General features: G+C 39.3%; 1 protein-coding gene across 1 annotated transcript in view; it reads left to right on the top strand.

Moving 5' to 3' along the window:
* The window catches only part of OGA (O-GlcNAcase), a 28,886-nt gene extending 15,666 nt beyond the window's left edge, over window positions 1–13,220 (top strand). Inside the window, exons 9-16 of the mRNA XM_061403211.1 lie at window positions 303–916; window positions 1,579–1,753; window positions 5,118–5,203; window positions 6,166–6,270; window positions 7,107–7,192; window positions 7,477–7,669; window positions 9,580–9,739; window positions 11,103–13,220. Of these exons, the coding sequence (XP_061259195.1) occupies window positions 303–916; window positions 1,579–1,753; window positions 5,118–5,203; window positions 6,166–6,270; window positions 7,107–7,192; window positions 7,477–7,669; window positions 9,580–9,739; window positions 11,103–11,239 (1,556 nt within the window). The 3' untranslated portion in view covers window positions 11,240–13,220. The remainder of the gene's footprint in view (window positions 1–302; window positions 917–1,578; window positions 1,754–5,117; window positions 5,204–6,165; window positions 6,271–7,106; window positions 7,193–7,476; window positions 7,670–9,579; window positions 9,740–11,102) is intronic.
* Window positions 13,221–13,308: the final 88 nt, after the last annotated feature.

Genomic DNA, 13,308 nt, shown 5'->3' with positions numbered 1-13,308 from the left:
GGTTTTATCTTCTTGGAATGCTAATTTGTTTTTTTAATTTTTTTTTCAATAGTTGTTCAAAAATATAGATCTTCAAAAGAGAAGAAAATAATTAGGTGTTGCCATATATATGATCTGTGTTTCCCCTCTCTTCCCTTCCTCACATCCCTGGTGGTTTAGAGAAGTGGCACTTTTTCTTAGGGCTCAGATTATTTGGAATCTCAAATTGAGGCCTAGAGATACGATAAGTAGAAAACATTTCTCTGGATCTTATTTGTTCTGTTTGTCATTCTGATTATCTTTCTGGCAATTTGTTTTTATAGGTAGGCAGGTTGCACACAGTGGCGCTAAAGCAAGTGTAGTTGATGGGGCTCCTCTAGTTGCAGCGCCCTCTTTAAATGCCACAACTGTAGTTACGACTGTTTACCAGGAGCCCATTATGAGCCAGGGAGCAGCCTTGAGTGGTGAGCCTACAGCCCTGGCCAAGGACGAAGAAAAGAAACAGCCAGATGAGGAACCCATGGACATGGTAGTGGAAAAACAGGAAGAAACAGACCACAAGAATGACAATCAAATACTAACTGAAATCGTTGAAGCTAAAATGGCAGAGGAATTGAAACCAATGGACACTGATAAAGAAAGCATAGCTGAATCAAAATCCCCAGAGATGTCTATGCAGGAAGATTGCATCAGTGATATTGCCCCTATGCAGACTGATGAACAGACGAACAAGGAGCAGTTTGTGCCTGGTCCAAATGAAAAGCCTTTGTACACTGCAGAACCAGTGACTCTGGAGGATTTGCAGTTACTTGCTGACCTTTTCTACCTTCCTTATGAGCATGGGCCCAAAGGAGCGCAGATGTTACGTGAATTCCAGTGGCTTCGAGCAAATAGCAGTGTTGTCAGTGTCAATTGCAAAGGAAAAGACTCTGAAAAAGTGAGTATACTTAATATACTTGCTTCTCTGGCCTGGATGGATCCCCATGCTGATGATATGGAAGAGGTCTTAAATGAGAATTGGCCACATCTTAGAGTGTGTTCTGTAAAGTAGGTACTGCTGCTGCTGCCGCTAAGTCACTTCAGTCGTGTCCGACTCTGTGTGACCCCAACAGACGGCAGCCCACCAGGCTCCCCGTCCCTGGGATTCTCCAGGCAAGAACACTGGAGTGGGTTGCCATTTCCTCCAGTGCATGAAAGTGAAAATGAAGTCGCTCAGTCGTGTCGGACTCTTAGCGACCCCATGGACTGCAGCCTACCAGGCTCCTCAGTCCATGGGATTTTCCAGGCAAGAGTACTGGAGTGGGGTGCCATTGCCTCCTCCGAAAGTAGGTACAGACTGCTGAATCATGCGCTTCCATAGTTTGACCTTACAGTAGTTAAGAATGAAGGAAGGTCAAAGTTGATTAATATTTGAGGAATATTTGTCAGTTTGGAGAGACACAGACTTACATTGCTTATCTTTAAAAGTTTAAGCCCTGTGATTCTTTAATCTTGAGGATAAATTTGCAGGTACTTGATAACATAAACAGTTTATAACTGTGCTTTAGATTATGTTTTTAAACTTCCAATTTTTTGAGTGTTGTTATTGATCCTCAATAGATTGAAGAATGGCGGTCACGAGCAGCCAAGTTTGAAGAGATGTGCGGACTAGTGATGGGAATGTTCACTCGGCTCTCCAATTGTGCCAACAGGACAATTCTTTATGACATGTACTCCTATGTTTGGGATATCAAGAGTATAATGTCTATGGTGAAGTCTTTTGTACAGTGGTTAGGTAGGTGCACCAGGAATAATCTCTTCTCAGATATATTGTCCCTTAAAAGAAAAAAAAATTATCCCACAGGGAGAAAAACATTTAGGGAATTGGTGAATTTCCAACTGTGTTTAAATTCCTTGCCTAGATTTCAAAGGTGTAGCTGTTGTTACAGACTTGAGGTGCAAGCCTCAGTAAACATAACGAGCACATTGATTTTTCTCCCTTGGGCTAATTCAGCATAAATATCTTGAAAATGTGTTAGAAAGTACTGACTTTAACTTGCTCTGACTGAATGCTTCCTGGATGGAACCATGTATACCACTTTAATCTGATTTGGAGATGAGACTCTATGAATTGTGACTGTGTGAGCTCTCTGCTGCTTGCTGTGTCTTGATAACATTAATGCTGTGTTTAACAGAACAATTGCTGAAATGACCGAAGGGGCCTGGAAAGAGGAAGCATCCTCCCAGCCCTGTGCGCATGCGAGCTTTAGTGGGAGGCTATTCTGGTGCTACCTGGTATTATTTCATAGGACTTTTTCTTTATCTCTCTTCCAAGTAATTGGTTTAGCAGGGGATAAAAATTGCAAACCCCTGAAAATGTTTCATTAAATGGAAGTTCTCCAACAGTGAATTTTTTTTTTTTTTTTTTTTTAAGTTCTCAAGCTTGGTAAAAAGCACCAGCATGGCCAAGTTTCTCCAGGGAATCTCATTTCATTTCCAGGTTTTCAGTCCAGGTATAAGGAATATGTAATGGACTTACGCATAGTACACAGCAGGCAGCAAGGCTAACTGACACGTCAGCTTTCATAGTCGTCACAAACACTATGACGGGTTACATAGTCTTGGTTGTGAAATAGAAGTACGAAACACTGTGAGCTTACAGTTACTCAGGAGGGTAGCAGAGAGATTTCTCACTGTGTATATACTTTCAGATTCTTAAATATATAAAAAAGTTTTCCTTTGATACAACTAAAAATAGCAGCTAAAAATAGAGGCTGATTGTTAATATGAAAATAGAGGGAATTCCCTGGCTGTCCAGTGGTTAGCACTCCACACTTCCATTGCGAGAGGTATGGGTTCAATCCCTGGTTAGGGCACTTCCCGCAGGGCATCGGCAAAGATAAAAAATAAAATAAATAAATTGGGAGAAAAGGAATATAGAGAACTTTGGGTTCCTGTATATACCGCACAACAGGTAAAAGAGAGAATTGTGACCTCTTCCTGTTAAAAGGCTCCATGATACCTCTTCTGTGTGATACTTGTCTGCTTTTAGGCTTAGGAAAAACCTCTCTATTGTTTGTTGGAAGGTGGCATTTGCCTTCCAGGGGATATATTAACCTTTATAGGGATTGAAGTCTTAAATTTCCAACCTATAATTCAGATTATTGGGTTTGAGAAAGTGTTGCTTAAAACATTGGCTACTTAGCTTTCAATTCAAAAATTATTAAAAACTCTTGATTATATACAGTATTGTTGCTTTTTCCTCTCAGGCTTTTACCTCTGAACTGTGCAGTTCTAGGGGCAGCTTTCCCTAATTGTATATAGCTGTCATACAGTCTCAAGGTCAGAGATCTTAGAAGTTTTAACTAATCATCTTGGCATCCACATAGCTTCCACAACAGCTCACGACAAAATATTGTCATGGTTCTATAGTAATTTCAGGGAGTTACTGATTAGAACCCTTTGTTTTCCTCCAGTCTCCAGTCCAGCTGGCATTCAGTCCTTTAAAGAATGTGGCTATGCAGTACTTTTGATTACTAACGACTTCTATTATCTTCTTCCCCATTGTGTACAGATGGGAGAATCCTCAGCACAAGTTCTACTACTATTGGATGGACAGCGGCAGATGTTCACAGCGCGTCATGATTAATTAGTTTAAATTAAAAGGTTCTGTGAGGTAGCTCAGGTAGATTTAAGGGCAGTAGGCATGAACTGAAGTCACGTTTGCGCAGCGACTGAGGCATTAACCATGTTTTCATTTATACAGCTCTTCGTACATGCAACTTTTTATTGTAATAGTTGGAAGTGCTAGTTATGTTGTAGTCTCAAAGTGGGGGGTAGGGGAAATTGGCCGTTCCTTAAAGTTTAAGAGGTATAGTTTTTTTCCTGCAGTGTAAATTTACACTGAGCTATGGAATGGGGCAGGTTCTCTTCATAACCAAAATTTTTACCCTATTTCATATTTATTTAACAAATACTACATTATATATATATATTTATTTAAGTACCCCTACCCCTGAGAAGTGACAACCCTGGATATAATCTCTTAATGGGTCTGAATTGTCAGCAAAAAAAATTGGTTTGCTTTGGGACTGTCTGACTAGCACACTATATATTGTACTGATGAGATTGTTAACTTGAACAGGAGGTAGAATGCTGTCTTCAGTTGGAAAAGAACTATATTGCGCTGCTTTATCTTGTCAGAAAACTAGGCAGGTGATTGTGATTTGGCCTCCAGAATATCTTTTAATTTTCTCTTATTACTAGCTTCCTTGATTGTCTATGGAAGGCAATTATAATTTGCTTTTAATTCTCTCTCATTATTAGCTTCCTTAATTGCCTGTGGAGTTGGTTAAGTGCTGACCTTAAATGCAGATTTTTGGACCTCAAAGCCTGCCACTCCATGTATGAGCTAAGTGCACCACAAAGATTATAGTGGTTGCTCAGAGGAGCCAGATACTGTCATACTTTTAAGAAAAGTATGTTTTAGTTCTGGACAAATTAGGAGCATCAGTTGGCTCTCTTTAGTTCTCAGAATCTGTCAGACTGGTATTGTTAACCAGTTGAGCCAAGTCTGAATTTGGGTTGTCCTTGTCAGAAAAAGTACTCACGGTTTTTCATTGTCAACTTACTGAGTAATTTCTTTTATTCTGCTGACCTTAGTTTTCTGACAAGATTAACCCCTTTTCTCCCATTTTTCCCTTCCCTGTACCCTTCCTCAAAATGTAAAATGTGACTTCAGACAAGTTTAATTCCTTGGGCTGTGATAATAAAATGTCATCAATTTCACTTTATTTCACTTATTAAAGTTACTGTACTTTTGGTAGAGAGGAAGCAGCTGCCTTGATTTTTATATAGCTGTACCTAGGGAATATATAAACATGACTTAGACAAACTTGACACTTTCCTTCCAATAATTTAATAAAGGGTAGAACTCTTTCACTAGAACAGTGATTATTCATTAATCAGAGGAAGGAATGTCAGTATTGAAATTCCATTACAAGTTAAGAAAAAAAATTATTATCACAGCCTTGTCCTGAAACCCTGGATTATTATTGTTAGAGAGCTGTTTCCACAGTGTTTGTTAGTTTGTTGGACATTTGAGACCCCAGGAAATCCCCTTTCTCGTAACGTTCTCCGCTTGGATCTGATCTCAACAGGGTGTCGTAGTCATTCTTCAGCACAGTTCTTAATTGGAGACCAAGAACCCTGGGCCTTTAGAGGTGGTCTAGCAGGAGAGTTCCAGGTATCAATATGAATTCACAACTGAATTGACGTTTTCTTTGTTTTATGAGAAACCTTATGTTGCGCATCAGATGGCTGGAAGGATTGGTCTGCCGAAGGCTTTCTAGTCCCAAATTCAATTTAGTTACATAGCTGGATTTTAAATCAAATTTTCCTCCTCTTTCGCAGTAATTTCTGAAGGAGATGCTGCCAATCCCCCCCGCGCCTGCGAAGCGCAGCGGCTCTAGGTATACACTTCACATTGTTTCTTTGCAGGTCGCACAGCATTTTAATCTGCGCCCGCAATGCACAATGCGCGCATGCTTGTCTGCCAGCGGAAACTCCATGAGCAAAAAGAATGAATAATTATGCAAGTGAATGGTGAAAGGGCTTTGGGGTATTTTCCCAATTATTTTATAAGTAAATTTTGTAGTTGAAAGAACAGTCCAGAAATGAAAATTTAAACAAAATGTGACTTTTTTGGTGTTGGAATTTTGTTCATGGACTTTTCAGGTGCTCTACTTTTCTCCCCCCAACAGGTGCTCTGCTGCGCACAGCAAACTGAAGCGCATTGCTTTGGGGATAAAGCGTCTCCTGGACAGATAACCCTCTTCAGACCAAACCTCTCCTCCTGACATTCTGTTCTGCCATCTTTTAGTAGAGAGATGGTCTATATAAGATTGGTTTAAAAAAATAGATTTGTCATAATTGGAATAGATTTTTTTTTTTTTTTTACTGTAAATTTAAATCCCCAGTAGTATGCCACTAAAGCTATGTAACTCAGTTTGGGTAATTTCGATTCAGAAGCATTCCCCTCCCTCAGCAAAGAGGTGTTTATGTTAGTATAGCGTAGTGCTCCCCTCTTCTTTAGGTCTGCCTGCAGTAGCCAGTTAATGTTAAGTTGGTAATCTGCAGTGCACACTCATTAAAAAAAGTGAATGTCTTCCCAGCACTAATCTGTTTCCCTTTTTTTTCTTCCTACAGCGTTTGCTGCCAATTGATGGGGCAAATGACCTCTTTTTTCAACCACCCCCACTGACTCCTACCTCCAAAGTTTATACTATCAGACCATATTTTCCTAAAGATGAGGTAACTGTCTACCTGCCAACTTGGAGTGTGGTTATGGTGAACACTTAATACTTTCTTTTGAACTCCCTGATTAAAAAAAATCATTTTTGTGTCTTAAAATACAAACTTTAGATGGAGAAAGTTAACTGAAACTTTAAACACGGGTAGTTTAAGGAAGAGCCTAAGGAGTTTAGACTCAACATCTTGTGCTTAGTTTTTTAATTATTTATTTGTTTGGCTTCACTGGGTCTTAGTTGTGGTATGTGGTATCTTTAGTTGCAGCGTGTGGGATCGAGTTCCCTGGCCAGGAATCAAGTCCAGGCCCCCCGCATTGGGAGGGTGATGTGTTAGCCACTGGACCACCAGGGAGGTCCTGTGCTTAGTTTTCATCAGATGAAATGTATTCAGAGTTGGAATCCTGAACAATATCTGTGTGATATGTTGTTCTAGCCTGATGTTCTCCAATACATTTTCTGCAGTTTGTAAAGTGCTTCCAGGCTGTTGATAATCAGCTACAGAAAAAGGCAAGCCTGCTTAAAGAAAATCACGTTTTAAATATTTTGGGTGTATAGAAAGCTGAGAGAGAGCCTCATAGTTTGCTGAATTTTGAATCCACTACTTAGTGCCTAAAACTATCCCCTGCAAGGCAGTTCTGTTTACTGCAACCGAGCTGTTTTCTACTGATTTTACAAATATGACTCAATAAATAAATATTTAACAAAGCAGAGGTGATGTTTATGACAAGTCAAACATTTTGTTATTCCCTCTTCTAGAAGTCCTTTATGACTTATGAGTCATACTGTCAGATTCTGTTGCCATTTTTCTTGATGTGTTGCTTAATTAGATTGTATTTTCAGGCTTCCGTGTACAAGATTTGCAGAGAAATGTATGACGATGGAGTTGGTTTACCTTTTCAAAGTCAGCCTGACCTTATTGGAGACAAGTATGTGATGCAGTGTTTGTTGGATTTGGGAGTAGACATTTCAAAGGCAGGATTCTCTGGTTGTGGGGAGATGAAGACTAGAAATACAGATACAGTTTTTTAGAAGTCCTACTTTAGTTGTAATAAAATCTGAGTTATTAATATGTATAAATTTCCAGTTTTTATTTATGTCAAATGTAGTTTCACACATTGTCAATTGAGTGTATCGGGCTTTATTATATCACTGATTTCTGAAGTTTTACGTTAGTAACTTAACTCATTCTGGTTTCTTTTCTTCTGAGCAGGTTAGTAGGAGGGCTGCTTTCCCTTAGCCTGGATTACTGTTTTGTCCTAGAAGATGAAGATGGCATATGTGGTTATGCCCTGGGCACTGTAGATGTGACCCCCTTCATTAAAAAATGTAAAATTTCCTGGATTCCCTTCATGCAGGAGAAGTATACCAAACCAAATGGTGATAAAGAACTCTCTGAGGCTGAGGTAATACACACATTTAGAATTAAACAATGGTAATTTTTTAAGAAAGTAAAGTACTTACTAAAGTAAAAAAGCAAGCAGATATATCTTAAAATCCCAGTGCTTTCTAAATTTCTTACAGAGTAGAATTCTTAGGGCTTATTCTTACTGGCATGGCATTTTCCACTGTTCCCAATATCTTTTGATTTGGAGCTGTTGTATTACTTTCTCAAGTGAAAGCACAGTGTTGACTTTGAAGGAACCTTCTTTTTTCCCTTTCTTTTTTGCAGCACCAAACTTGTATGTTATGGTTTCTTCTTTGGGTACTCAGGGCAAGTTTAGTAATTAAAAATCTCATTTGCGTGCTGATGAAGCTAACATACTCTCTCAGTAATGCATTTCACATGGTAATATGAGTGAAAGTCGCTTAGTCGACTCTTTGCGACCCATGGACTATACAGTCCATGGAATTCTCCAGGCCAGAATACTGGAGTGGGTAGCCTTTCCCTTCTCCAGGGGATCTTTCCAACCCAGGGATCGAACCCAGGTCTCCTGCATTGCAGGCAGATTCTTTACCAGCTGAGCCACCAGGGAAACCCAAGAATACTGGCGTGAGTAGCCTATCCCTTCTCCAGGGGATCTTCCCGACCCAGGAATTGAAGTGGGGTCTCCTGCATTGCAGGCAGATTCTTTACAACTAAGCTATCAGGGAAGCCCTTACATGGTAATAGGAATGACAATAAAAAGTTTCTTCTGGAGGATAATCTTTACTTAAACTCAATAAATACTTTCAGAGAATATACTTGGACTTACATTTGTGACATTGTCTTTTTTCTTCTGTATTGCTCCTCCCCCTTTTCTGAAATTCTCTACCCCTCTTCCCCACACCAGTGTACTCAAATTCTATTACTGTTTTTTACCTTTTGCCTCTAGCTAGATGGCAGTGTAATAAGAGGCTGGTTTGGAGTAGGCTCCTTTACTTAGAATTACATCAACATGACTGCAGCATGCTGGTGATTGAGCAGTTGATGTGTTGCTTTTCCATATCCAACAGTTCTCAGCCTAGGAACATATGAAGAATAACCAGTGTGTCTATTACAAACTTTTTTTGTAAAAATTGTAAAGTATACATAAAACTTACCATTTTAACCATATTCTAGGGTATAGTTCTGGAGAAGGCAATGGCACCCCACTCCAGTACTCTTGCCTGGAAAATCCCATGGACGGAGGAGCCTGGTGGGCTGCAGTCCAGGGGGTCATGAAGAGTCAGACACGACTGAGCGACTTCACTTTCACTTTTCACTTTCATGCATTGGAGAAGGAAATAGCAACCCACTCCAGCGTTCTTGCCTGGAGAATCCCAGGGACGGGGAGCCTGGTGGGCTGCCGTCTATGGGGTCGCGCAGAGTCGGACACGACTGAAGTGACTTAGCAGCAGCAGCAGCAGGGTATAGTTCGGTCGTGTTAAGTACATTCACATTTTTGTGCAAGCAGTACAAACTTTAAAAACATTGTTTTATTTTGAATTATTTAGTTTTTATTTTGAATAATTTTAGATGTACAGAAGTTACAAAGATAATAGAGTTTAGATATACCCTTCACCCACTTTCTACATTTGTCCTTGTCTAAGAAACCAACTTTGGTGCATTATTGTAAACTCTTCACCTTACTTACAGTTTTTCCATTAATGTCCTTAATCTGTTCAGGATCCAATCCAATATACTACATTACGTTTAAACAAACTTAAAAAAAATGAAAACATGTCAGCCAGAATTATAAGCTAATTGATTTTGCATGTGGTAATTTTCCCATTACCAGAAGAGTTATTATTGAATACTGCTTTCCTTTTCCTGTTTCTAAGTTCTGTAGTTGGGATATGTAGATTCATAATAAGTAGCTACTGAAAGTCAAGAGATTCATCCTAATTTTTACAGAAAATAATGTTGAGTTTCCATGAAGAGCAGGAAGTACTGCCAGAAACTTTCCTTGCCAATTTCCCTTCTCTGATAAAGATGGATATTCACAAAAAAGTAACTGATCCAAGTGTAGCCAAAAGCATGATGGCTTGCCTTCTCTCTTCACTGAAAGCCAATGGTGAGTAGATATTGTGGAGTTGCTGGTATTTGGGCTAGGTGAGGGCAGGACTCTTATTTTAGGATAAAAAAAGAAGTAAATTTACACTCCTTTCTCCACCGCTGAACGGTTTTGCTTCTGAATTAGTGCTGCAAGAAATGCATGTGTATTAACCATTGAAAAATGCTGCTCTTTTATACTATGAATGCTTGTATTAAGCCCCAATTAAATGAGAAGTGAACACATGAATTTATGTTTATTTTGCCAGGAGATTTATAAATGATAGTTGAAAATTAAATGAACCTTGGGAAGACTTCATTTAGGAATGCAGAATCGCTGATACTTTGTCTTCTTTGAGTTTGTTTCTTAAATCTTCAAAAATACTTTGCCATACATTCAGTTCAGTCCACTTTGTCCAGCTCTTTGCAACCCCATGGACTGCAGCACGCCAGGCTTCCCTGTCCATTACCAACTCTTGGGGCTTGGTCAAATTGATGTCCATCGAATCCAACAACAACCTTTAAAAACTTCTTAGCCTTTGGGCAAGACAAAAATGAACATACAGAAGCTGAGCACTAATTAGAGAATTGTTAATGAATGAGAATGCACTTTGTTGCATCTTTGTATCATTTGATTCAATGGTGTCCCCTTTGTGGGATAATTGAAACAACTCTGAGGAAAGTATAATTCTCAGAAGTGTTGTGCTTGGAACTGAATGGTACAGGTGTGAGGTGTGTCTTAATATAAAAACACATTCTGGTTGTGTTGACTTGTGACATAGGTTGGAGTAGGCTCTGCTCTGTGGGTCCTTCAAAGGTACTTTGTATGTGTGTGTATGTATAATTATATATTCATCTATACATATTATAATTATACGTTCAGCAAACCTACTGTTTGCCTTGAGGTTTGTTCCATCCAAGGCTGGTGCCAGGCCCAACCCTACTTAGCTTCTAAGACAGGATTGGGCAAGTTCAGGGTGGTATGGCTGTAGACACTTAGGGTTTTGGACAACTTCTTTGCTAAAATATACTCTTTCTGAGGAAGAGTTTTACTTGCTGTTCAAAAAAAAATTTTTTTGACGTATATTTGACAAGGATTATCTGTATTTAAAGTGTACAATTTGATGCCTTGAAATACATTGTGAAATCACCATATTCAAGCCAGTTAACATACCCATTACTTTAAGATAGTTATCATTGCAATATTGATGAATTTTAATATCCATTGACTTTATATAAATTGTAAAAATTATGTGAGATTTAGGGACTGGTATAAATAATCTCCTACTATGATCTATTTGAAATATATAAAAATTAATCACAAGGTCATAATTCTACTAATTCAGTAACATTTATATTGTGAATGTTTTGGTTTTTTCCCCTAGGGTCCCGAGGGGCTTTTTGTGAAGTGAGACCTGATGATAAAAGAATTTTGGAATTTTACAGCAAGTTGGGCTGTTTTGAAATTGCAAAAATGGAAGGATTTCCAAAGGATGTGGTTATTCTTGGTCGGAGCCTGTGACATTTGTCGGCACTAAGAACTGTCGAAAAGTCTTAACTTCACCTGGTGGGTGGTGGTTGGGGTCTTCATCCAGCTCAGCCTCTGGAGCGGCAATGAATCAGCCAATTCAGATTGGAAACAGGACTGTGTAAAACTCACTCACTCATACTTAGAGACTACTTACTCACTGGTTGGAAGAAGATGATACTGCTGCGAATCCTGTAGGAAAGAGATTTGGGCCTCCTTGTTGGGTTTTGTGTTCGGTGCCAGGACCTCTTACACGGGCTTACAGGGAGGGGTCTTCAATAAATGTAGTCAGCACTGTTTTCTGCATCCAGTGTGGTCGCATTTCTCACCTAAGAGCAATCAATCATTGTCATCCTCCTTGGCTTATTGACTGAAATGCATCTCATGCTTTAGAGACGTGGCAAAGATGAGAAGGATTTGGGTTCAGAGGCCTCAGGGTGGAGAGTCCAAGTGGATGGTTATGGCAGTAGTTTAAGCTGAGGAAAGGATTTCAGTTTGGGCGGTTTTTCTGCTTTTTGTAAAGCTTTGGCCAGTTGTCTCCTAGTGACCATTGGTTCAGGCAAGTTGTGATTTGTAGGGACAAATGTGCAGTTGTTTGTGGCAAAAGCCTAAAAATGACAAACTTGTAAAAAAAAATTTTGTATATAAACTAGCTGTAACCTGACTATCCTTTGTTTTTGTAATTTTCCTTTGAAAATGAAAGGGTGCGGTTCAGGATGGCACTGTGAATAATTAATGTAAATCAGTGGGTTTTCTTTACTTTTGTCTTTGGTTTGGTTTTGTTTTCAAAAGAAGTTATTATTTTCAAAGTGCCTCCCACCTAGAGCTAGGCCATGACATGACCACTTTGGGTACAAGAGCCTAACTTCATAGGATTCACAGTCTGTTGCAAAGTGCAGTCATTTCTGGAAATTAACCTCAGTGCAGGTCAGCATGTGAAATGTTAATTTTGACATCTGGCAACTAGGGTTTGGGGACTGATTGATCCCATTTGCCCACAGGTCAGTTGTCCTTTAATTTCAAGACGTTACTACTGGTTTTATTAAATCAGTCTTTAGTTCTTGCATGTTTGTATCTAATTTTTAAAAGAATGAGTACACTTTAACCAGTGACTTATGGTTACCCTTTTCTCTTTCCTTTAACCACAGGTTCTGAAAGCTTCAAGTATTTTAATTTAGATTTGGTGTTTTAAGGGTTCTGAGCAAATGCTCTTGGCATTGAATTTTGCTCTGCAGGATTCATTTTCTTTTTTATCATGGCTTGCTGGCTTCTCTGTAACTGTTTTGTTACCTTGCTTCCCAGCAGTTTTGTATCAGCAGTTTAAGTTTGGGCTAAGAGGGAAGAAGGTCAAGAAGAAAATTTAAAACGTTTTCTTTCATAGATTTCCATCAGTGTGGGCTTTGAAAAAAGTCTTTTAAGGGATTGTACCTCCTGACTTTGAACCAAAGCCTGTGAGTGTGCACTGAACAGGTGAGACGAATGAGGGAGGATTACATTCGGGGTTAGAAGCCTGCAGCTGGCAGCGGGATATGGAAGGTGCGTTGTGCAACTGGAACCAAGTTTGCATTTTCAGAGGCTGAGATGAAGGGAGGGTCTCTACTAGCTTAATGTCACTTGGTTTTTCTCTTTTAAGTGCATTTTGTACGCTAGTGGACAGTTCTAGCATTTTATCTGGTGGATTCCATGGTCATCCTCCAGTGGAATCAGGATTTTCAGCAAGTTTGCTTGCAGCTTTATCTTTGCTTTTAATAATCAGTTTGGCTGGTGTTCTGGTCACAGAGCTAACTATGAAACAGAAGTCCAGGCCTCTAGGATCATAAAATGCTGTGCTGTCTATCTTCTAATGGTTATGGCTATTTATTATGGTTGGGGTGATATTTCATTGATTGTTTAGATCACAGCTCAGTTCCTGTAGAAAACGAACTGTAAAACTATCTGAAGACCATACAAGAGGCAAAATAAAACTTGAAGTGAATGTGTGTGGTTGTGTACTGTGTAAACCTCCTCCTTGTTTCTGCCTCCTGCCTTTTTTCTCCCACTCTTGCATTCCCAAGCAAGTATTC

This window comes from Bos javanicus, chromosome 26 (assembly GCF_032452875.1).
Source record: "Bos javanicus breed banteng chromosome 26, ARS-OSU_banteng_1.0, whole genome shotgun sequence".
In the NCBI taxonomy this organism is placed as follows: Eukaryota; Metazoa; Chordata; class Mammalia; order Artiodactyla; family Bovidae; genus Bos; species Bos javanicus.
Note: the sequence above shows the minus strand (reverse complement) of the source record. Positions and strands in the feature narration are given on the sequence as shown.